Raw genomic sequence first — 26,029 nt, 5'->3', positions numbered from 1 at the left:
GGGTGCAACGATTTGTTGGCATTGACAAAAATAGTTGCCAATGAATTTTTTTTCAGCAAAAACAATTCCAACAGAGTGAAGACTCTTCCTTCTTATCTCTGCTGAGAATTGCTAATGCGTAGTAGCATTCAGTGACTTCATTAAAAGATGTATTTTTGAATGAAGTGTCCATCTCGTTTTTTTTTTTTTTTTTTTTGCACATCATTTAAACATTATGTGCAAAATTGAAAAGCTGAGAGCTAAATAAGAGCCCTTTGATAATTATGAGATTCATGATCTGATTAGTCGACCAGTCGTTTCAATAGTTGATGATTATAGTTAGTTGCAGCCTTACTGGAAATATTGCAAGAGAAAAGAACAAGTTTTTAATATATAATGCTTGGTCTAAAGCTTCTTTTTGCTTTTCATTCACAGGATCAAGCGTGCATTCTTGATTGAGGAGCAGAAGATCGTGGTCAAGGTGCTCAAAGCACAGGCACAGAGTCAGAAGTTGAAGTAAAATCTGTATTGGCACAATAAACAATTTATAAATCAGTTTTTTCTTGTGTTATTTGTGATCCCATGAAATATTTGATGTTTGAATATATGCCGACTCAAATGAAATTTTTAAATATTTTTACTTCATGCCAAACTTAATTTGCAATTATGAATTGCAAATGAGTGTCACTATCTATTAAGAGGTTTTTTAGATAGAACTAGTATCCTTAGTAATATCACACATGTAACTTGTTTCAACTGGGGACTTGTTTGAATCAAGAGTGATTCATATAAATGATATACAAGTAAAGGCCTGTGGCGATGAACTTCAGAAGATCAGTGTATTGTTCAGTGTTAACAAAAATGGATACCGTTATGTTATCGGTAACCTAAATTGAGATAAATCAATGACTTGGTACAAGTAAGGAATTTAAAAAGCAGTTTTTTTGATTTGTGTGTTTAGATTGGATTGATAGACTTTCTGAAATGCTGTGGGTTTTATGCCAAGTGTAATGGGGCTGACCATCCAGAAAGTACACCTTTTTTCTCAGCACCACATTATTTTCCCACAAATCTTGTTTGGTTTTGTATAGCCTTTTTTCCCCTTTTTAATAATTGAAATGGAAAAATCTAAGGTAATATTAGTCTGAAACGTTTCCAGAAAGCAGCTGTGTGTAAGGGAGCAAATACTTTTAAATGTATATCCTATTTGTAATATTCCTCAAAACCGTTTTGTGAAGATGTTGATGAAATACTTATGTATTTTATAAGCTGTTGACAGCAAAATGTCAAATTGTCAGTGGCAACTGAAATAATTATTCACCGCCAATAAGTAGATGATTACCCTATAGGTTTTACCGAACAGATTTTATAATATGAAGAGATGTAAAGATCATTATGTGCTCAATTGCGAACTGGGATTCTCCCTCTGGCCATAGAAACGGGTAGGTATAACTCTGTTCCTGAAGAGGAAAGATTATGTAGTGTTTGTGATTTAAATGCTGTTGAGGATGAACTTCATTTTTTTTTTTTTTTGTCCATTATATGATGAAGCCAGGCAGCTTTTATTTCAGAAAATGCAAGATTTGAAACCTGAGTTGTTTTGGACTGAGGATGATGCTAAGTTGGAATGGTTTTTCAGGGAGGAGGTTTTCTCTATAGCTACCTTTTATAAGGGGAGCCTGGAAACAGAGAAGGGACAAATTATATGGAAACTGAGAAAGGATCTGTAATGTATAAGTGGAATTTATAATTTTGTGTGTGTTTTTGTTTGTACGCAGCTGATGTTTGTTTCCTGGCGTAGTGTATCTGTGTCTTGTAAGCCCTCTAAGGCTGGGCACCTTAGAGGTGTATGCACAGCAGAGGTGGGTAGTAACGAGTTACATTTACTCCGTTACATTTACTTGAGTAAGTTTTGGGAAATGTACTTTTAGGAGTAGTTTTGAATCACTATACTTTTTACTTTTACTTGAGTAGATTTGTGAAGAAGAAACTGTTACTCCTACTCCACTAAATACCTTTTATCCGTGTACGCGTCAATCTCATGACATCACTGAGTGTTTCTTTGGGAAAAATGTTGGTTTTTGCATTTTTTGTCACATTTACACAGACTCAAACACACACAGAGTTTCTATGAGTTCATGGGCTTGTTCTAGTTCTGCCTGGTTAAAAAAGAAAAGTACAAAGGCTGGAAATTTTCTGCTACTTGTGCTTAATTTAATTTTTTATTCTGCTATCATTTTATTTATTTTATTATTTATTAAAGTACTTGAATTTACTTTAAGATTATTTTAATTTAAGCTATTTTTTATTTTTTATTAATTTTGATTTATTTTATTATTATATTGATTTAATTTGCCTGAAGATGATTATTTTGTACTTTTGTCTGAATGGTTGTGTTAAAAAAAATAAATCAGACGTTACTCAACAGTTACTCAGTACTTGAGTAGTTTTTTAAGTACTTTGTTACTTTTACTTAAGTAATTATTTGGATGACTACTTTTTACTTCTACTTGAGTCATATTATTCTGAAGTAACAGTACTTTTACTTGAGTACAATTTTTGGCTCCTCTACCCACCTCTGGGTGTATGACACATTAATAAATAACCTTTCAACCTTTCTTTGTAATGTTTTTTATGCAGTGCATAAATCTGGCCCCACCCCTTGAACTACGTCCCCCACGCACGTATGACGTCACTGGGCCATTAGGTCCGGATTAGGGATAAACTACTTTATCAAAAAAAGAAAAGGAAGATCATTTTTACTCTTTTTGTTAAACTTTGGAGTCATCACACTTAATTAACCACTGGATAAAATATTCTATAATATGGCTGTTAAAAAAAAAAAACAACCCCACTTCCGGGACACGTCAACACTGCGTGCAGAGGGTGCAGAGTCGCCCGGATGAGCTGCCTGCATAGCTGTAGAGCTGAAATTGGATATATTTTCCTGCAACATGGAGGCTTTATTCGGTGTTCCGTTTGTTCTGCTCGAATGTCCCAATGTGAAGCTGAAGAAGCCCTCATGGCTGCACATGCCGTCGGCGATGACCGTGTACGCGGTGGTGATCGTGTCCTACTTTCTCATCACAGGAGGTAAATGGAGCTGCTAATGTTCAGGCTAAACTGCTGCCCTTTCTTTGCTAAATGTTTCTTTTTCGGGGTACCAATTTCAAAGAAATGCTCATTTAAGTGCTGTTCTTATCTCCAGGTTTAATGTAGACTAAACATTGCTTTAGATTTCTGCAGCAAATGCAAAGAGGGGGCTAACTTGTTAGCTGAATAAAGCAGACATGGGCTGTAGTCTTTGTTGTCTTCTATATATGTGTATATATATATATATATATATATATATATATATATATATATATATATATATACATACATACATACATACAGGACTGTCTCAGAGAATTAGAATATTGTGATTTTCTGTAGTGCAATTACAAAAAACAAAAATGTCATACATTCTGGATTCATTACAAATCAACTGAAATATTGCAAGCCTTTTATTATTTTAATATTGCTGATCATGGCTTACAGCTTAAGAAAACTCAAATATCCTATCTCAAAAAATTAGAATATTCTGGAAATCTTAATCTTAAACTGTAAACCATAATCAGCAATATTAAAATAATAAAAGGCTTGCAATATTTCAGTTGATTTGTAATGAATCCAGAATGTATGACATTTTTGTTTTTTTAATTGCATTACAGAAAATAAAGAACTTTATCACAATATTCTAATTTTCTGAGACAGTCCTGAATATATTAGTATTTGTGGAGGTCCTGTTACTCAGAAACGTTTAGTTCATCTTGTATCCATGTAATCGGTAGTCTTTTCCTAAAGCTTATCCTCTGTTTCAATTGTATTCACTATTTGGCACTTGCAGATTTAGTCATGAATGTGCCTTATTTTTTTAAAAGAGGGTTTGGATATATTGTATTGTTGTGATTCAATGATTACTCTCCCCCCATCCTCTCTGCAGGCATCATCTATGATGTTATTGTAGAACCTCCAAGTGTGGGTTCCATGACTGATGAACATGGACATCAGCGGCCAGTTGCGTTTTTGGCATACAGGTATGGCATTTCTGCAAGCGTTTGTCTAAATGAAAAGTTAAAAGGGGGGAAAGAGTTGCAGATAATGCAGATATTCTGTTTTTCCAGGGTAAATGGGCAGTACATCATGGAAGGTCTAGCCTCCAGTTTCCTCTTCACGATGGGAGGCTTGGGCTTTATAATCCTGGACCGCTCCAATGCACCAAACATTCCCAAACTCAACCGATTCCTGCTGCTTTTCATTGGATTTGTCAGTGTTCTCCTCAGCTTCTTCATGGCCAGAGTCTTCATGCGCATGAAGCTGCCGTAAGTCTAACCGTCCACATTTCTTTTTCAAACTGTCTCACCTAGGTCACTCATTTGCATTAAAATGTCTTCTTCAATTTGTTTTAATGATTTTATTTCATTTTATTTGTTATTTACTGTCTAATTATGTCTTGCCGCCTTTAATGTTGATGTAAAGCACTTTGAATTACCTTGTGTTGAATTGTGCTATATAAATAAACTTGCCTTGCCTTAATGATTGTATTGTTATCTCCCTTGCCTTGATTGTTTTCTTTTCGTCTTTCCAGAGGATACCTCATGGGTTAAGGATCGCAGCAACACCGTTCACCAGTCCAATGGAAAATTTTCAATTTGTTAGCATCATACATGCAGTTGGATTTGGGTCATGGATAGAATTGACTCTATTGATTCAGAAATCATTAAGCACTGAAAGCAATGCCCTTGCTGAAGAAACAAGACTAGATGTTGTTCAAACAGTCACACTTGTTACATCTTTTTAATGTTTTGTGACTTCCTTTGCCCTTTTTCTCTAATTGATACAACTGAGGGTTATGGACAGACTTTGTTAAATCCAGAAGAGTTGCTTCCCTCTCAACTTTGCCTTACGCATTGTTATTAACGTCTGATAGTTGTTGTGTCTGCTTGTTTATGAGCACCCAGAAGTGCAAATAGTGGGGTGAAATGTGTAGGAAAAGGGAAAGGAAGTTACTGAGTATTGATAGGATGGAACTACTAATTTGGAACCTGAATTAGTATTCTGTGAATAATTGAGTTGGATGTTTGAATAATGTTTGTCAGTTTTTTGTACTGCAATAACTGAAAACAGCCTTGAACCTGCCACGGTTGCATTTTTGTACAAGTCAAATAAAATCCTCCTTTCACACATCCTTGCAGTTGCTACTTGTCATTTGTGTTGAGACTTATTTTTATTGTTTTTTTTTTATCTTTTCGGATAAATATTCATGAAATTGACATATACTCTATATATCTTTGCGTGAATTCATGCATACAAATATGAACATGGATGCGTGCACTTGCATCCACATTGACACAAATATGCTAATATATGTGTACAGAAGAATATAACATAAGAAAAAGACTTGCTGCTAACAATCACTGCTGTGTCTGCAGTGTATCTTCATACATACACTTTTTAATTTTATAATATATACTAATAATAGGATGTATAGTGCATACGTAAAATGATTTATGTTTTAACTAATATTGAGGAAAATATTTATACATCAATGTTAATATACATGCACATACATAGTTGGTTGCATGATTTAACCATCGGTACTGTTAGAGTTTTATACCGTATGGTAGACTTTTAGTCAAGACCGCCTAAACCGAGACCAAGACAGACCAAGTCAAAACCAATACTAGTTCAGCTCAAGACAGAGACTGAGACCAAGACAAAAAAAAAACTATTTATTTTGTCATTTTGCGTGAGTTGTAGAACATAAGCACCATCCTGGTTCAACTGCTTAGTTTCCATATGAGATTGTAGCCAACTGCAGGCACAAAGGCAGTGGTGTCTTATGTGTGGACTCACTTTAAATGTTTTCATCAATTAGCTGAGATCAAATATGTGTGGTAGTTGTACTACCGCTATTTCTACACTATTTGAGGATTGACTCGAGTTCTTTTAAAGGATTGACATGAATATGAATTAGTCCCAAAGTCATCTAACTAAACAAGCCTCCAACACCCCCCTCCACCTCAGAAAAGTCTAATGAATAGTAAATGTTACTGATTAAATTGTACTTAAAGGGGACCTATTATGGCATTTAATACCTATTTTAAACAGGCCTTGAATGTCTTAAAAACAAGCTTTTGATTGTTTTTGCTAAATAAACTAGAAATTCAGCCTCTGAGCCATGTCTTCATCATCCCATTCTCTAACCTCATTCTCACTGCGGTAAAGTGAGCCGCTGTTTGCGAGATAGTGGTAAAGTGAGCCGCTGTTTGTTTTTCGTTGGGCACGCACTAGAGTAAATACGGTAGGCACGGTTCTCGAGCAAAGTGAAGGTCCTAAAAGATACATAAAGCCTACGTGCTTTTACTGGAGAAATGTGGAGAAAAATCACCTCCAATATGAGCAACTTCTTAGTTATATTTCACTGCCGTAAAGGGGAGAAAAATCACCTTTCAGTGCCATTTTACTGTAGTAATGTGGAGAAAAATCTGTTTAAAATGACCCCTATAATAAAAGCCATTTACAGAATGCTGACATTTGATCTTACCTCACATCAATTCCTTCATATGTGTGTTCCTCATCTTTATTTGCATATTGTTCCTGATGTCTCACTCTACCTCTGGTACTATTTTGGTAACATTTTACTGTAGAAATTTGGAGAAAAATCCTTTTGAAATGACCCCTATGATAAACTCCATTTACAGAATACTGACCTTTGACCTCATCTCATATTAATTCCTTCATAGGTGTGTTCCTCATTTTTTTGCATATTGTTCCTGACGTCTCACTCTACCTCTTGTACAATTTTGGTAACATCTTACTGTAGAAATTTGGAGAAAAATCATTTTGAAATGACCTCTATAATAAACTCCATTTACAGAATACTGACCTTTGACCTCATCTCACATTAATTCCTTCATAGGTGTGTTCCTCATTTTTTTTTTTGCATATTGTTCCGGACGTCTTACTCTACATCTGGTATAATTTTGGTAACATTTTACTGTAGAAATGTGGAGAAAAATTATTTTGAAATGACCCCTATGATAAACTCCATTTACAGAATGCTGACCTTTGACCTTACATCACATTAATCCCTTCATATGTGTGTGTCTCATTTTTTGTGCATATTATGGAAATATGGAGAGAAATCACCCCAAAATGAGTGAACTTCATTATGCGGACCTTTGACCTTACCAGCAGGTGACACTGTTGTGACCATGAAAGAAACATTCAACACAATTGTTTCACACATCAGAAAGCCTCATCCAATCCTCACACGCAGTTCTTGCCTAATAAACCTAAACCTACACCATCCCCCCCAGTCCAGTTATAGATGTACTTAGTACTGTTTCTGAGTAGACCAGCAAACTTGTATGGCAAGCCGTTTTAACATTTAATAGCTAGACTGGATATGTGTTGCAGATATCTGTAATTCAATTCTTCCTAGTCAAAAAGAACATTTCAGATATCTACAATGATATATTAACCCATTTTAAACAAGGGGAACGCATTCTGTCAGAAAAGCAACTTAAATGTGGAGTTGCTAATTTAGTTTTATAGAATATATAAGATATTGAATATGAACTCATCATTCTTCAAATAGTATCAATAATAATATCAATAATAAGCCACGCGCTCTAATGTTGTGACTGTGTCTATGAATTGGGGCAGACTATGAACCACACAAACATTTTGTTAGAAAAAAGTTATGTAATTGTTTTTGCTCAATGTTTCTATTATTGACATAGGTAGGGTTAAAACAAGACACAGTAGCTTTGGGTTGAACTGTCATTTATTATATTAATAAAACAGAATTCCGGTCACGGTTTACGTTTGAACAATTCTTCATGAAAAACACATTAAACAAACAACAAATAAACACACACACCAAATAAACACAAACACCAAATAAACACAAACACCAAATAAACACACATACCAAATAAACACAAACACAAAATAAACACACACACCAAATAAACACACACACCAAATAAACACAAACACCAAATAAACACAAACACCAAATAAACACACATACCAAATAAACACACATACCAAATAAACACACACACCAAATAAACATACATACCAAATAAACACACATACCAAATAAACATGTTAGGATGGCCGGGTAACGGCTGGACTGAATACAAGAGGAGGCTTGAGGCAGAGGTCAGGTGTATACCAACTCGGTGTTTATTTCACCAAAAAGACACATCTCCAAAAACACATTCTCTCAAAAGGGGCTGCAGACCCACAGCAGCACGTGGTTCTGGCAGCAACCAGGATTGATGGAAACTGGCAGCCTTATATACACCCTGCCACTGACAATGACCACAACAAAAGGGAGAACTCACTCTCACCATACATTTAAATATATACCCCAAAACACAAATACATGAAAATATTATTACAACTAAACCTCAAATACTCTAACTAAGGTTAATGATAAACTACACAAATCAATTAGCAATCAAACAAAAGCTGAAGAGTCAATCAAAGAGCCTAACACCCCTCCACTAATTGCTGACTTGGTTTCTCCCGAGCCTTTAAATTGGTGCTCAGCCCTTGCAGACACTTTTAGCCTGAACCCCTGCAGAGGAGAAACAGAGGTGAGTAAACTACACAGCATGGCACAGGTACACCAATCACATAAGCACATGTGTTGAGCTATCCAAACCAAACGTTTGTCTCTGTTTTACAGGCTGGCCTTCAATTCCTCCCAGCAACAAAAATCTACAAAAACACAACAAAATTAACAAACAACTTCAATAAAAATATTAAATGTTTTGTGTTTGTGTCTTAATTTACTGTTGACCACCATAAATACTATAAAATACAGATAAACAAGTAATGAAGAGGGCCTTCATTACATTTCCTCCCCCCTCTTCTGGAAGAGTACAGTACCTCAGACTTCATGGACCCGAGACAGACAGTCAGCCACCATGTTGGTTTTCCCAGATCTGTAGCGGACTGTAAAGCTGTATGGTTGCAGGGCCAGGTACCACCCAGCCACACGCATGTTGGCGTCTTTCATCCGGTGCAACCACTGAAGGGCCCGATGGTCAGTCTCCAGATAGAAGTGTCTTCCTAGAAGGTAGTACCTGAGTGAATCAATGGCCCACTTCATCGCCAAACACTCCTTCTCCACGGTTGAATATCTGGTCTCCCTGTCCAGAAGCTTGCGGCTCAGGAACACAACTGGCTTCATCTCTCCCTCCACTTCCTGCAGCAGCACTCCACCAAGGCCCACTCCAGAGGCGTCTGTTTGCAGGGTGAATGGCTTATCAAAGTCAGGACAGTGCAGGACTGAATGGGTGAAGATTGAGTCTTTGAGCTCGCTGAAAGCGCTGTCACACTCCTCGGTCCAACGCACTTTGTTGGATTCTGAGGCTCTCGTGAGGTTGTTCAGCACTGCTGAACGCTCTGCAAAGTGAGGAATGAACTTCCTGTACCACCCGACCAGGCCCAGGAAACTCTTCACCTTCCTTTTGGTGGTAGGGACAGGGAACGCCTGGATGGCCTCCACCTTCCCCACTTGAGGCTTGATTTTGCCGAAGCCGATGACATAACCCAGATACTCAACCTCTTTCTGGGCTACAGCACATTTCTGTGGGTTGATGGTTAGTCCTGCAGCTCTGATGCATTGCAAGACCCGTTGCAGCTGGCACATATGTTCTTCCCAGGACTGGCTGAAGATAACCACGTCATCTAAGTAGGCAGCAGAAAACTCTGACACATCTCTCAGAACATGATTCATGAGTCTCTGAAACGTGGCAGGTGCCCCCTGGAGGCCAAATGGCATCACTTTGAATTGGTACATACCAAAGGGGGTCTTAAAGGCCGTCAACTCCTGGGCTTCTGGTGCCAGTGCCACCTGCCAATAGCCTTTACTCAGGTCAAGTGTTGTGATGTATTTGGCTCTTCCAACTCTCTCCACCAGGTCTTCGATTCTGGGCATGGGATATGACTCAAATCGAGATACAGCATTTAGGTACCTAAAGTCAATACAAAATCTCAGTGAGCCATCTTTCTTGGGTACCAAAACAACAGGGCTGCACCATTCACTGCTGGATACCTCAATTATACCCAGTTTCAACATCAATTTGATTTCTTTCTGTAACACAGGCACCAACCGCTCAGGAACCCTGTAGCTCTTTTGCCGTGCTGGAGCATCATTCTTGAGCCGAATCTTGTGCTGGACGAGGGAGGTGAAACCTGGCGTCTCTTTGAAGAGCTCTGGGTCAAGCAGAGGCACAACATCCTTCTGCTGTGAGGCTGACAGATGGGTCAGGTTTACAGGGCTGGGTTCCCCAGTACTGGCTGGAAAAAACTTCTCCGTCACCTCCTCATCCTGAACTGCTCGAACAAACAGCTGATGGTGCACTGGCTCCTGGCGAACCTGGAACTCCTTCAACAAGTTTACATGAAATGTCTGATATTTTTTGACTCTCTCTGGCATAAAAAGTTCATATGTGACCTTACCGGTCCGTCTGATGACTTCATACGGTCCATGCCACTTGGTCAGCAACTTGTTGTCGGAGGTAGGAAGCAGCAAAAGCACCTGTTGACCCGGTTCAAAGACCCTCTCTCTAGCTTTTTGGTCGTACCACTTCTTTTGGTTCTGTTGAGCTGTCCTCATGGACTGCTGGGCCAGGGCTGACATTTCCTCCAACCTCTCTCTCATCTTGACCACATATGCTACCACGTTCTCTCCTGTTGACGGAGGACTTTCCCAATAGTCTTTCAGGAGGTCCAGTGGCCCCCTCACCTGGCGTCCATACAGCAGTTCAAATGGTGAGAAGCCTGTCGAGGCCTGTGGCACCTCACGGTAGGCGAAGAGCAAATAAGGCAGCCACTGGTCCCAATCAGCTCCTGTGTGGGAAACAAACTTGCGCAGCATGTTTTTTAGGGTCTGGTTGTATCTTTCAACTAGTCCGTCCGTTTGGGGGTGATAAGGGGTGGTCTTAATTCCCTTCACTCCTAACAGCTGATAGACCTGCTTTAACAACTTAGACATAAAATTTGTCCCACAGTCTGTCAGAACCTCTTTAGGTATGCCTACCCTGGAGAAAAGTTGTAAAAGGCAATTAGCCACATTTCTGGCTTTCACTGACCTTAGGGGGAAGGCTTCAGGATAGCGGGTTGCATAATCACATATCACTAGGATGTACCTGTTTCCAGAGGAACTCCTCTCTAATGGTCCCACTACATCCATGCCAATTCTCTCAAAAGGTGTCTCAATAATTGGCAATGGTTGCAGCTGGGCCCGTGCAACCCTCTTTCCTGAAGTCAGCTGACACTTCCCACAGGAACTACAAAACTGAGAAACATCACTATAGATTCCTGGCCACACAAACCGACTGGCAATCCTACACAAAGTTTTTTGAAATGCCATATGTCCTGCCCATGGTATTGAATGCCCCAGATCCATAACCCTGTGTCTGAACTGCTGTGGCAACGCCAAAGCCTCAACATTGCCCTTGCATTGAAAGAGAATCCCCCCTTTAACTACAAAAGTAGCTTCATCCAGGCAACCTGGGTTACCCCGCTTAACTCCTTCAACCTCTGTCACTTTCTCAAACCAAGGCTTTAAAGTAGGGTCTGTCTTCTGCAGTGAGCCTACATCGGGTGGAAGGTCTAAATCTAGTGGGTGGCTTGGTTTAGCCAGCTCACCTGTTCCTTCCCTAGGTGTGCCCCTCAATTTTTCCCTTCTCCTCTCTGCTTTAGACTTCGAAAGTCTAACTTGACCCGTTTCCAACTCCACCCCAAAAAATGGCAACTCCCTGAGTATTTGTCCTGAACTCTGAGCCCTGGTGGTCACCATAATACAAGGTTTAAGTGTCCCTGCAGCTGGGCTCTGAACTGTCTCAGTTACTGAGTTGAGTGTGATAGGTTTGATGTCTGTCTGCTGCACCAGATCCAGTAGGGTGGGGACATCATTGCCAAGAATGACAGCATAGGGTAACTTTGGAGCTAAAGCTACTGGCAAAAGAAAAGTCTGCCCTCCAACTGTTAGATACACCTCAGCCATTGGATAATCATGCTCATCCCCATGAACACAACTTATGCAGATTTTATCCCCACTCCACTTGTCCCTAGGCACCAAACTGGATATTACCACTGACTGAAATCCTCCAGTATCTAGAAGGGCTGTTTCTTTTTGGCCATTCACCAAGACTGGTGCTGTACGGGCTCCTGCTCCAACTACTTGACTTGTAGTGGGCCTAGGAACTGAACAAAAGAGAGATGGTTTAGTCTGATTTGTAAGTGGACAAGAGTACTGAGTATGGCCCACCCCATTACACAGGTAACATCGTACATCCTGTTTGGGATATCTAAATGTAGTGTCTTTAACAGGGTTTGAATTGTTGGTGTTACTTGCTGTAAACTGTCTACCACTGGAAAAACCTCTACCCTGAGCCTGACCTGAGTGACCATAGCCCCGCTCACCCCCGCTGGACTTACTTCTTTGGGCAAAGTTGTTGTCTCGGCCAAAGGTTGTGCTTCTGGTCCCTCTCCTGGCTGCTGTGAAGACTTCAGCCAGCTCAGCTGCTTTCTCTGCAGTACGAGGGTCATGTTCACGGATCCAAACCTCAAGTTCAGGATGCACCACCCTCAGGAACTGTTCAAGAATCATCGTCTCAGATATCTCCTTCACTGTGGAAGTTTCAGGTTTGACCCACTTGGAAAACAAGTCTTTTAGGCGAACATACAGCTCACGTGGGGTCTCTTCTTGCAGAATATTCATGGCCCGAAATCGTTGCCTGTAGGTCTCTGCTGTGATTTCATATTTTGCCAATATTGCTGCTTTCACTTTACCATAATCTTCAGAGTCTGCAATGTCCATAAGCACATAGGCACTACGTGCTTTGCCTGTTAGTAAAGGGACCAGGCGAACAGCCCACTCATCTCTTGGCCATCGACAGACTTGGGCCATTCTCTCAAATGTCGTCAAAAAATGTTCAACATCATCATCTGGAGCCAGTGGGAGTAACTTTGGTTCTCTGAGGACTGATGGCTCTCTGAGGACTGGTAGCTCCCTCTGGAGTCTGAGGATATTTATTTGACTTGTCCCCTCACCTGGGTCATCAACTTCCTCTTCATACTCCTCCTGCTGCTCATGCTCACGTCCGTGGTCTTCTTTCATTAAATTCACCTGTGTCTGTATCTGCTGAAATTGATGCTGCATACTCTTCCATCTTTGGTCTTGACGGGAGAGGTCTTTGTCCATCTGCTGGTCTCTGGCTGCTTGAGACTGAATGAGATTTTTGACCAGCCCTGCCAGCTCTTCCAGCTTTCCTTCTTTGGTGCTGGCTGCCGTGGCCCCCTGGTCAACTGATGCACTTGCGCCTTCATCTGGTTCTTCTTGTTGGTCATTTTTCCTGTTACCTCTCTTCATTCTCAACTCCTCACTGCGATACAGATCCCACTTCTGACACCACTTGTTAGGATGGCCGGGTAACGGCTGGACTGAATACAAGAGGAGGCTTGAGGCAGAGGTCAGGTGTATACCAACTCGGTGTTTATTTCACCAAAAAGACACATCTCCAAAAACACATTCTCTCAAAAGGGGCTGCAGACCCACAGCAGCACGTGGTTCTGGCAGCAACCAGGATTGATGGAAACTGGCAGCCTTATATACACCCTGCCACTGACAATGACCACAACAAAAGGGAGAACTCACTCTCACCATACATTTAAATATATACCCCAAAACACAAATACATGAAAATATTATTACAACTAAACCTCAAATACTCTAACTAAGGTTAATGATAAACTACACAAATCAATTAGCAATCAAACAAAAGCTGAAGAGTCAATCAAAGAGCCTAACACCCCTCCACTAATTGCTGACTTGGTTTCTCCCGAGCCTTTAAATTGGTGCTCAGCCCTTGCAGACACTTTTAGCCTGAACCCCTGCAGAGGAGAAACAGAGGTGAGTAAACTACACAGCATGGCACAGGTACACCAATCACATAAGCACATGTGTTGAGCTATCCAAACCAAACGTTTGTCTCTGTTTTACAGGCTGGCCTTCAATTCCTCCCAGCAACAAAAATCTACAAAAACACAACAAAATTAACAAACAACTTCAATAAAAATATTAAATGTTTTGTGTTTGTGTCTTAATTTACTGTTGACCACCATAAATACTATAAAATACAGATAAACAAGTAATGAAGAGGGCCTTCATTACAAAACACACATACCAAATAAACACACATACCAAATAAACACAAACACCAAATAAACACACACACCAAATAAACACAAACACCAAATAAACACAAACACCAAATAAACACACACACCAAATAAACACACATACCAAATAAACACACATACCAAATAAACACACACACCAAATAAACATACATACCAAATAAACACACACACCAAATAAACACAAACACCAAATAAACACACATACCAAATAAACACACATACCAAATAAACACACACACCAAATAAACACACACACTAAATAAACACAAACACCAAATAAACATACATACCAAATAAACATACACACCAAATAAACACACACACCAAATAAACACACACACCAAATAAACACACACACACACGTCAGGGTGGAATTTATTAGTAGACAGAAAAACGTCACTTTTTGCACAAAGTGCACTTCCATTGGTTTTTCTTCTTCTCCTGTAGCTCTTGTGTGTCCATTTGTAGGCAGTGGCAATGGAACCACCGACAACGGGTGTCACACTGTAAAAATAAAAATGAGACATTGTTACCATGTAAATGTGGTCAAACATCTGACCATTGAAGTTATTATCTACCTACTGTATATCTAGGCTTCGGAACAACTTAATGTGCAGGAAAGGTCTCCCTTAATAACTGTTCCCATAAAAATTGTTGCAATGGAATCCCAAGAGTCCGTAATGAATATTTCTAGTATTTTGCATTTTCAAAAATTTGGCACACAAAAATGTAATAATCTCAGAAATCTAACAAAAAAAAATCTAATAATATATTTAAATAATATTGTCAACATCCCTGAACACACAATTAAATATTAAGACATCAACTTACCCAGTCAGTGATGGGAGGCCCTGGGCTGGGTGCTTTTGTGGTTGCACACAAGGCACAATGTTCCTCTGTGTCAAACACTGATATAGAAATAAAAATTGTGAATGTTTTGTATAACAGTATCTGATTATGATTTGGATATGATTGGATATGAAAAAGCAGACATGCACCTGATGCTTCTAAAATTAGTTCAGCGAAGCTGTGGCGTGCCTGGGCCATTTCTTTTTTGGTTGTCCCGAATTCCAAGGTTTGCATCAAAGGGAATGCCTCCATGAATACCTTTGCCATCTAAAAAATATAACATAGTTTATGTAAATTGGTTTTATTGTGTTCACATTTTAATTGGATGACTGCAAATGTGTTTACTCCGGCTATGGGGAGAGGAAATTGCCGAAAAAAAGAGACTTGAACTAATTTCAGAAAACATGGATTTCAATAGGTTAACATTTGTACCATGATAACAATTACTCCACAGCTGCTTCCATCCTTCTGCACTGGGTGTTGCAGTGTGGATCCTCGGAACTTGATATTGACCCAGTCCGTCTTGCTGTGGCAAGTTCTTCTCATTTTGAAGTAGTCACTGTTTGAGAATCATTTGTTAAATTCTAAATGTACTATAAAGACATTAACAGCAGTCATTGTGTTCCTGAATTTACAGCATTAGTTTTGACTGTTATTTACATGTGGATTAAATTGAACTTAATTTGAGGGAAGAATTTTACCTTGCAGAAACCATTTTCTGAGATTATAATCACGAATGTGACACTTAAATCAGAAATTCATGTTGATTAAAATGACACCAGTTTAATAAATTTATTAAATAAAAATTAAAACAAGTACATTTTTTCTGCATCTGACTTTAATTTTAAGTGAGAGGGAGTAAAGCTAAGTTCACATCAAAGAAATCAAAACAAGATGTCTTGATTCTTTTTGTCAATGCTTCTTGTAATGTCAGCTGGTCTCCACTTTTCTTAAAACCTCCATTGTACGTCACTGTTTGGCCATAAGTTTTCAAGTTTTAATCATAGCATCTACTGTATTGATTTAAGTTGGTCAAAAGTCAAATGTCATTCTCTAGTACCCTCACCATGTAACAATTCATATAACTTGCTGACAAACCTCTACGTATTTCCTGCCTGTGAACTATTCCAGGTCTTTTTATTGTCTTTTCAGGAACTGCTGGATACGCCTCAAAAGGTGTTTTTGACCATTGCCTCCATAGTGAGATTTTTGTTTCAACACCCACTCTGCCCATTTGTCTGTATCTTTGTATTCTTCTATGTTACTACTACTACATTTCAGGGACAAATAGGATGAATGAATACAATGTGTAATTAAAGCTGCAAGCAGCGATGAACGGGCCCTCGCACCCTTGTGCACGTTCAGGCGTGCTGCAGTGGAAGCTTGTATGACTTGCATGTAGATTCTTCAGGCCTGGACATTTAGCGGATGACACCAGCCACGACTCTCTATATCAAACCATTCAAAAGTTATGGCAGAAAGTAGGAACTATCAGATATCGACAAAGCAGAAGAAGGGCCTAATTCAGGCCAATGAAGGTCAAGGACTCAATACCGAGTCCGATCACACCACCTACGACTCTTTATGTCAAACTTTATGTGTATCCATTCATACATACTTATTCTCATTTGGGTCACAGGTATGGAAGCACATTTTTTTTTCAAAAGGCGTGAATTCCAGAAACAGAGTCATACATTTTGATTGCACATGCATAAACGTTATTTTGTGGTCATAGTTTTACCGGCAGCAAAGACAAGTTCAACAGTTTGTAAACTGTCACTAATAGAGTTGTGTAGACCTCGATGACAAGTTGGTGTGATGATTTCGCGATACAAAAACGCCACGAAACGTGTCGTGGAGGTGACAAGGTGTATCGCGATATTGGATTATTAATATTAATCTATTGTGTTGACTAGTAACGCGCATCCGACCGATACGACCACGTGTGGCGACCGCGCCTCGACGCGCGGACCAAAATCTTACTACGCTCAGAAGAAAGTAGTACCCTTTCGCGGTCCCGATCACGGGACTCTAGCGAGGTTTTGAGCTCTGAACTTTTAAGTCTGGTGTAGAGTTAAGCCTTACCTTATTAAATTAAACCTTTTTCGGGTCGTGAGTAGGATAAACACGGGAAAACTTCTTCCGAGTTGGAGTGTACTTTAATGTCCCTCAACAGTGTAGGATTTTAGAATATCAACACAGCAGCTAGTGCTGTATCACTCCGCCCAATCTAAAACAGACTAATCACTACCGATAAACTGACTAGTGTCATTATAGTCCCTGATTTACATCAGAATATAAAGAATATATTTATAAAATAATGAACCCTGAATTACCAAAATAACATTCTTAACAAAAATAAATCTCCTCTTACACTTATAAGGTGAGCATGAATCAATCTTTTTTATGATGTAAAATTGTATGTAATTATTTACTTTTATTTATTTATTTAATTTTAGTTGTTAAATTTCTGGAAAAGAAAAAAGTCAAATCATACATGAGAGAAACTATTCAGTTTGTGGCAAAATATTTTTATTGTATGAAACTGAAGATGCATAATGCAAACCTGACATTTACTTTTAGTTCAGTTTGTGGAAAATGGTTGGACTGGCTTTCTCTTTAAAACTTAAACAGTTATAAAGCATTACAAACTGTAACAATAGGGCAAATGTACAGCATTGTTTTGTATTTTGTGTCTTTCAAATAAAATACAATTTTTTCCAGTCATATGTTCCTCATGCAAGGTTGTTAAAAAAATATTGCTATAATATCGTATCGTTATCGTGACCTCAATATCGTGTATCGTACCGTATCGTGAGATTAATGTATCGTTACACCCCAAGTGATGACCATTGATTAGAATCAGGTGTGTTGATGCAAGATAACACCTAAACCATGCAGGACCCTTCTGATCCCTCTACCCCTCCTGCCCTCTCATCCTACCTGATCCCTCGAGGACCGGACTTGAAGAGCCCTGTGATAGACTATTTTGAAACCTCATATCAAAGTACTCTTCAGTAGCTCAACTGGATGCAAAGAGGCTTTCCACTGCAGAGCTTGTGTTCGATCCTTATCCCGGGACCACTTTTAAAGCGATTTCCTTCTACTGAGGACTAAAAACTCACTAGGAAGCCTTAGCGGCATGTGACTTTATGGCACTAGATGTTATGGAGGTGCATGGTCTAAAGAAGACTTACCCTGCGTTCACACTGAAAGCATCACAGGCGTCATAGGCAGCCGGCTGTCATTCATAGTCTATGAAAACGCGCGTCGAGAAGTGGCGGGAGCAGCAGAGGCAGCGGAGGCGTCGGGAGTAGCAGGAGCAGCGCGTCAATTTGAAGTTGAAAAATCTGAACTTTAGGCAAATGAGCAGCGGCGACGCCGAGGCAGCGTCCAATCACAGACCGGGATTCCTGAAGCAAGAAGCCTCAATGTACATTGTACTTTCATGTACACACAAACGTACACTCATTCACATGCGTACAGGAGCAGAGCTGTGCACTAACAAACTTATTTTCTCAGGAATTAATATATTTCATCCGGCAAACTGACATTTTTGCTGATTTGACTGCCGTTTTTACCTGAACTGATCACGTGAAACACGTATCTGATGGGTGAGGAGCTGGATGGTCCCAACAATTTTATTTGCTACATTTATCCAACGCAAAATAATTAAAAACCGTGCTTATTAATCACAAAACACAGTTTAAACATCATGACCAAATCCGCTCCGACCCGGTGTGTCAGTGTTCACCGCTGACAGACTGCAGTGAAGCCTGAATTATGGTTCTGCGTTAAATCGACGGGGTAACCGACGGCGTAGGGTCGCGGTACGGTTTGCGTCGCCGCGTACCCTACGCCGTCGGTTCTGCGTTCGTGTGACGCGGAACCATAAATCAGTCTAGGCTGATTTATGGTTCACCGGGAGCAAGGGCTCTGGTGGTTGATGTTGATCCGCGGACCAAACTTGTTAAGGAGCATCAAACTCACTCTTATCTACGCGGAAATAAAGCTAAAATATAAAGAAGGCGTCCCAAAGTGTGATCTATGGTGAAATAGGAAACTGAAGATGTGTACACTATATGTGTAGGCTGTTCCCACTGTTCCCTCCACTTCTGCAGTGCAGTTTTAGTCCCGCCCACTGCAGGCGTCGACAGTACAGGAAGCTTTCAGTGTGAACGCTCCAAACAGGGAGATGCTGGCGTCGGGAGATTTTTGACGCTTTCAGTGTGAACACAGGGTTAGCGGCATGTGACTCTATGGCACAAGATGTTATGGAGGTGCATGGTCTAAAGAAGACTTAAGGTTCAATTCCTTCTAGGGTTCTTCATCCTGTTGTCTTTAAAAAGCACCAAACCTGTCAATTTTAAAGTTTAACATTCAAAATGAAAAGTTAAATGCGATATGATACATGACTGAAGAGGTTATTTGGTGGTTTGGAGGGATTGCAATTTTCAGTGCAGCTGAACTTGTGTCGTGGTGTAGCTCATCTTGGAACAAAGAGGGTTTCAGATGCAGAGGTTATTGGAGCAAACCTTATACCCGAGCCACTTTTAAAATAATGTCCTACTGAGGATTGAAAACTGGCCAGGAAGCCTGTGAAAGAGGTGAGTACTGTATGTGGCGCATCATGGTAAAGAGCTGCACATTGTTAAAGACACTGTGAGTTCAATTCCCGCCAGAGGTGTTCAGCCCGTTGACTTTAAGTAGAACAAAATCCACTTATAGAGTTCAACACTCAAAATGAAAAGATAAATGCACTATGAGAGATGTCTTCCCCCAAGGATACTGGTGGTGTGGAGGATTTGCTCAGGGCTCTAAGGCGCCAATGAAAGGGTGGTGCATGCTGGTTCAAACCCGCAGTAGCTGGAGAGGTAAAGGCATCAGACCTTATACCTGGACCACTTTTAAAATGACGTCCTTCTACTGACGATTGAAAACTGCCCAGGAAGCCTGGGAAAGAGGCAATAATGTGGCGCATCATGGTAAAGACCTGCACATTGTTAAAGAGACTGAGAGTTCAATTCCCCGCCGGAGGTCTTCAGCCTGTTGACTTTAAGTAGCACAAATCCACTTTTAGAGTTCATGGCTAAAAATGAAAAGATAAATGCACTAAGAGAGATGTCTTCCCCCCAAGGATACTGGTGGTGTGGAGGGTTTGCTCAGGGCTTTAAGGTGCCAATGTGGTGGTGCATGCTGGTTCAAACCCTCCCCATCCTCAGTATCTGAAGGGGTAGAGGGATCAGGGAGGATGAGAAGGCAGGAGTGCCTGGGGGATGAGGTAGGATGAGAAGGTTAGGGGGGTCAGGTAGGACGAGGGCTAGGGGGGTCAGTTAGGATGAGGAGGGTTTGGGGGGTCAGGTAGGATGAGGAGGGCTTGGGGGGTCAGGTAGGATGAGGAGGGCTTGAGGGGTCAGGTAGGATGAGGAGGGCTTGAGGGGTCAGGTAGGATGAGCAGGGCTTGGTGGGGTCAGGTAGCATGAGGATGGCTTGGTGGGGTCAGGTAGCATGAGGATGGCTTGGGGGGTCAGGTAGGGTGAGGAGGACTAGGAGGGCTAGGGGCTATGAGGACAGCTGAAGGCCCAGAGGTAGGAAGAGGAGGGCTTGGCGGGGCCAGGAAGGATGAGGAGGCAAGAAGGGAGGCAGGCTAGGTAGGAGTGCTTGGGGGATCAGGTGTTAGGACCTTTTACAAATCAAAGCTTTAAAAAGGAAATTTTCTTTCTTACTTGATCCCCCTTTCCTCATGTCCCTAGCCCACCTCTTACACCCTGATCCCCCTTGCCTTTCTCCTCTAGTCCTCCTGCCCTCTCATTCTACCAGCCCTTCGTAGCCCTCCTCATCCTACCTGACCCCTCAAGCCCTCCTCATCCAACCTGACCACCCAAGCCTCCTCATCCTACCTGACCCCCCTAGTCCTACCTGACCCCCCAAGCCCTCCTCATCCTACCTGACCCCCCCTAGTCCTCCTCATCCTACCTGACCCCCCTAGTCCTACCTGACCCCCCAAGCCCTCCTCATCCTACCTGACCCCCCCTTAGTCCTCCTCATCCTACCTGACCCCCCCTAGTCCTCTTCATCCTACCTGACCCCCCTAGTCCTACCTGACCCCCCAAGCCCTCCTCATCCTACCTGACCCCCCCTAGTCCTCTTCATCCTACCTGACCCCCCTAGTCCTACCTGACCCCCCAAGCCCTCCTCATCCTACCTGACCCCCCCTAGTCCTCTTCATCCTACCTGACCCCCCTAGTCCTACCTGACCCCCCCTAGTCCTCTTCATCCTACCTGACCCCCCTAGTCCTACCTGACCCCCCTAGTCCTACCTGACCCCCCAAGCCCTCCCTGACCCCCCAAGCCCTCCTCATCCTACCTGACCCCCCCTAGTCCTCCTCATCCTATCTGACCCCCCAAGCCCTCCTCATCCTACCTGACCCCCCAAGCCCTCCTCATCCTACCTGACCCCCCTAGTCCTACCTGACCCCCCAAGCCCTCCTCATCCTACCTGACCCCCCAAGCCCTCCTCATCCTACCTGACCCCCCCTAGCCCTCCTCATCCTACCTGACCCCCCTAGTCCTACCTGACCCCCCAAGCCCTCCTCATCCTCCCTGATCCCCCTAGCACTCCTGACTTCTCTTCCTCCCTGATCCCTCTACCCCTTCAGATACTGAGGATGGGGAGGGTTTGAACCAGCATGCACCACCCTTTCATTGGCACCTTAAAGCCATGAGCAAACCCTCCACACCACCAGTATCCTTGGGGGGAAGACATCTCTCTTAGTGCATTTATCTTTTCATTTTTAGCGTTGAACTCTAAAAGTGGATTTGTGCTACTTAAAGTCAACGGGCTGAAGACCTCTGGCGGGAATTGAACTCTCAGTCTCTTTAACAATGTACAACTCTTTACCATGAGGCCCCACATTATTGCCTCTTTCCCAGGCTTCCTGGCCAGTTTTCAATCGTCAGTAGAAGGACGTAATTTTAAAAGTGGTCCAGGTATAAGGTCTGATACCTATACCTCTCCAGATACTGCGGGTTTGAACCAGCATGCACCACCCTTTCATTGGCACCTTAGAGCCCTGAGCAAATCCTCCACACCACCAGTATCCTTGGGGGAAGACATCTCTCATAGTGCATTTATCTTTTCATTTTGAGTGTTGAACTCTATAAGTGGATTTTGTTCTACTTAAAGACAACTGGATGAAAAAGTCCGGCGGGAATTGAACTCACAGTCTGTTTAACAACGTGCAGCACTGTTCCATGGTGTACAACATACTTGCCTCCTTTGCAGGCTTCCTGGCCAGTTTTCAGTCCTCAGATGAAGGACATCATTTAAAAAGTTGTCCAATTATAAGGTCTGATGTCTCCAGATACTGAGGATGGTTTGAACCAGCATACACCACCTTTTCATTGGCGCCTTAAAGGCGTGAGCAAACACTCCACACCACCAGCTAGACTCAGACAGAAGACATCTCTCATATAGCGCATTTAACTTTTCAGTTTGTGTGTTGAACTCTAAAAGTGGATTTGTGCTACTTAAAGTCAACAGGCTGAAGACCTCTGGCGGGAATTGAACTCTCAGTCTCTTTAACAATGTGCAGCTCTTTACCATGATGCGCCACATTCTTGCCTCTTTTCCCAGGCTCCCTGGCTAGTTTTCAATCGTCAGTACAAGGACGTCATTTTAAAAGTGGTCCAGGTATAAGGTCTGATGCCTCTACCTCTCCAGATAGTGCAGGTTTGAACCAGCATGCACCACCCTTTCATTGGCGCCTTAGAGCCCTGAGCAAACCCTCCACACCACCAGTATCCTTGGGGGGAAGACATCTCTCATAGTGCATTTATCTTTTCATTTTGAGTGTTGAACTCTATAAGTGGATTTTGTTCTACTTAAAGACAACTGGATGAAGAAATCTGGCGGGAATACCATGAGGCCCCACAATCTTGCCTCTTTCCCAGGCTTCCTGACCAGTTTTCAATCGTCAGTAGAAGGACGTCATTTTAAAAGTGGTTCAGGTGTAAGGTTTGGTCCAATAACCTTTGCATCTAAAGCCTCTTTGTTCCAAGATGAGCTACACCAGGACACAAGTTTAACTGCACTGAAAACGTTTTATCTTTTGTGCTTTGTTTCAAGCTTTCGAAATGTTCAACATGTTAAAGAACATGTTGAAGAGGGCGCTGAACCTCAACACAAGCAGGTACTCCTATTTAAATAAAAAAAAACTGACTAGTTCTCACATTTAATATTTGACAGAGCATTCCTTGGCATAACGTTCTGATAGTTTTGCATAGAATTGAACTCAGTCCTGGAACATCTCAAACACATTCTCTACCTCCTGAGCTTTACAGCAACCCATCAAACCAACTATGTGCCACAAGATTAACATGTCCAGACTGAGAAATGTAATGCGTGTAGTGGCAGGATGGAGACGCACATTTTGATGTATAACACACCTGGGTGCACGTTACGGTTCGGGCCGTATTAACTGCCAAAGGAATGGCATAAATTTCGCCAAAATAACACGATTAATTCAAACTTCTTGTTCGGTTTCGGCCATGGCGCCAAGAGACTTTTCTTTAAGTTGCGACATGATACAGGTGTGTACTGATTTTCGTGCATGTACATCAAACCGTATTGTGGGGCTTGAGGCACAAAGTTTTACTAGGGGGCGCTGTTGAGCCATTAGGCCACGCTCATTAATGCAAACCATTAAATATCTAATTTTTTGCCAGGCCTGGCTTGCATGCAAAATTTGGTGACTTTTGGGGGACGTTTAGGGGAAAAAAAGGCCCTCCTTTCGTCAGAAGAAAGAATAAAGAAAGAATAATTCCTACAGATACAATAGGGCCTTCGCACTGTAAGTGCTCGGGCCCTAATTAGCTGGGGGTAAGGCAGAGCAATGTGTTCATAATAAATACAAAATTGAATTGTTATGGCATTAGTCCATTATTATTATGTTTATAACAAAAAACAGATAAGCAATATCCAAGGCATATAGTTTATTTGTAGAGCACAGTTCATACACAAAGCAATTCAAAGATCTTTACAGATACATAAAATCAGAAAAGGAAAATAAAAACAATATTTATAAATGAATAAAATTAAAAGTAAAAAGTACAGATAAAATCAGTACAACAAAGAAATGATACATTTTCAACTTTTCATTTGACAGTTTAAGGTGTATTGTTAAATTCCTTCACAAGATGGCGCTAATTGACTGTTAGACCAACGTTGGTGAGGGTTTAGATTTTATATTTTCTGCCAATGCGACATATTGATATCAATGTCTACTGACTACCATCTATTGAAAACAGGTCCGGGGTTGTAGGATCCTCCTCATTTCATTTTCCTCATGATGGAGGAAATAACAGCAGTTAGTACAGTTCAGTTATATTTTTCAATCACAGCAATATACCGTATTGCTTGTGATTGTAGATAATTCAAGACAGTCTGACAAAGGCAGATATCAAGTGTTTATTTCTTAGAAACGCAATGTAGTTTTGGATGATAAGAAAAGAAATAAAATAATAAAAAGCACAAGCTGTTAAAAAAAGGGCAGTAGAGTCCAGCAGGTAAGTATTTAATTTAGGAGTACGCTTGAGTAAACAGTAATGTTTTTAGGCCTGATTTAAAGGAGCTGACAGTTGGAGCAGACCTCAGGTCTACAGGAAGTTTGTTCCACCGGTGAGGAGCAGAATAACTGAACGCTGCCTCACCTTGCTTGGTTCTGGTTCTGGAACCACAACAAACCAGATCCAGATGAACCTCAGGGGTCTGGGAGCTTCATAGGAACTAACAGATCCACCATGTATTTTGGTCCAAGACCATTCAGGTCTTTGTAGACCAGCAGTAAGATTTTAAACTCTATCCTTTGACTAACTGGAAGCCAGTGTAGTGATTTCATGACCGGTGTAATATGGTCCAGTTTCCTGGTGTTTGTAAGGACTCTGGCGGCAGCGTTCTGGATCAGCTGCAGCTGCCTGATTGATTTCTTGCTAAGGCCTGTAAAGATGCCGTTGCAATAATCCAACCTACTGAAAATGAATGCATGAATAAGTTTTTCCATGTCTTGTTTAGACAGAATCCCATTAATTCTAGCAATGTTTTTTAGGTGGTAATAGGCAGATTTAGTGATAAATTTTAGATGGCTGTTGAAGTTCAGGTCTGATTCAATAATTACACCCAGGTTTCTGGCTTGATTTGTAGCTGTCAATGACATGGAGCCAAGGTGAGCGCTAATCTTTTCCCTTTCATTTTTAGGGCCAAAAATGATCACCTCTGTCTTTTCTGCATTTAGCTGGAGAAAATTCTGGCACATTCACTCATTGATTTGGTGAATAGAGTTACTCAATGAGATCAGGAGACTGTAGTCATGTGGTGACACTGAAATATAGAGCTGTGTGTCATCGGCATAAATGGAAATGTTGTGATGTTGCATAATCTGAGCTAGGGGTAGCATATAGATGTTGAATAGAAGCGGTCCGAGAATGGACCCTTGAGGAACCCCACATGTGATCTTGGTTCTCTTAGACTCATGGTTTCCAATTGACACAAAAAACAAAAAACTCTGGCATCATGACACTTTGACCTCTATGCTTATCTCCTGGAAGTCTAGATTCACTATCTCGACCAGGTTTAAACCAGACGAGCTGGAACAAATGTGCAACATTTTATCAAGGTCTTATCTCAATAAATATTGTTTATTAAGTTTTTAATCACAATTTGTTTTTCTTTTTTCTTCTGTTCTTTCACAGAATAGCAATAGTCAATGACAAATCTCTTTCAGGTAGAAAGGTTTTTGCAAGAGATTTTCATCTTACCATTAAACATGTCCTCTACCATATTCAGGAAACCTCCAATCAGATCCTCTGGTGAGACTTTTCCCTGTGAAACCACGCTGCAGATAAACATGGGTCTTAAATAAAGACT

General features: G+C 41.1%; 2 protein-coding genes across 2 annotated transcripts in view; both read left to right on the top strand.

The window, feature by feature from the left end:
- The window catches only part of rpl34 (ribosomal protein L34), a 216,838-nt gene that overhangs the window by 4,932 nt on the left and 185,877 nt on the right, over window positions 1-26,029 (top strand). The window contains exon 4 of the mRNA XM_061709746.1: window positions 415-509. Within this exon, the coding sequence (XP_061565730.1) occupies window positions 415-499 (85 nt within the window). The 3' untranslated portion in view covers window positions 500-509. The remainder of the gene's footprint in view (window positions 1-414; window positions 510-26,029) is intronic.
- Window positions 2,872-5,207, top strand: ostc (oligosaccharyltransferase complex subunit). Its single transcript, XM_061709745.1, has 4 exons — window positions 2,872-3,072; window positions 3,965-4,058; window positions 4,146-4,343; window positions 4,610-5,207. Exons 1-4 carry the CDS (start codon window positions 2,934-2,936, stop codon window positions 4,626-4,628), a joined length of 450 nt encoding a protein of 149 aa, XP_061565729.1. The 5' UTR covers window positions 2,872-2,933; the 3' UTR covers window positions 4,629-5,207.

This window comes from Cololabis saira, chromosome 20, assembly GCF_033807715.1.
Source record: "Cololabis saira isolate AMF1-May2022 chromosome 20, fColSai1.1, whole genome shotgun sequence".
Lineage (NCBI taxonomy): Eukaryota > Metazoa > Chordata > Actinopteri > Beloniformes > Belonidae > Cololabis > Cololabis saira.
The sequence above is the reverse complement of the archived record's forward strand: the minus strand, read 5'-3'. Positions and strand labels throughout refer to the sequence as shown.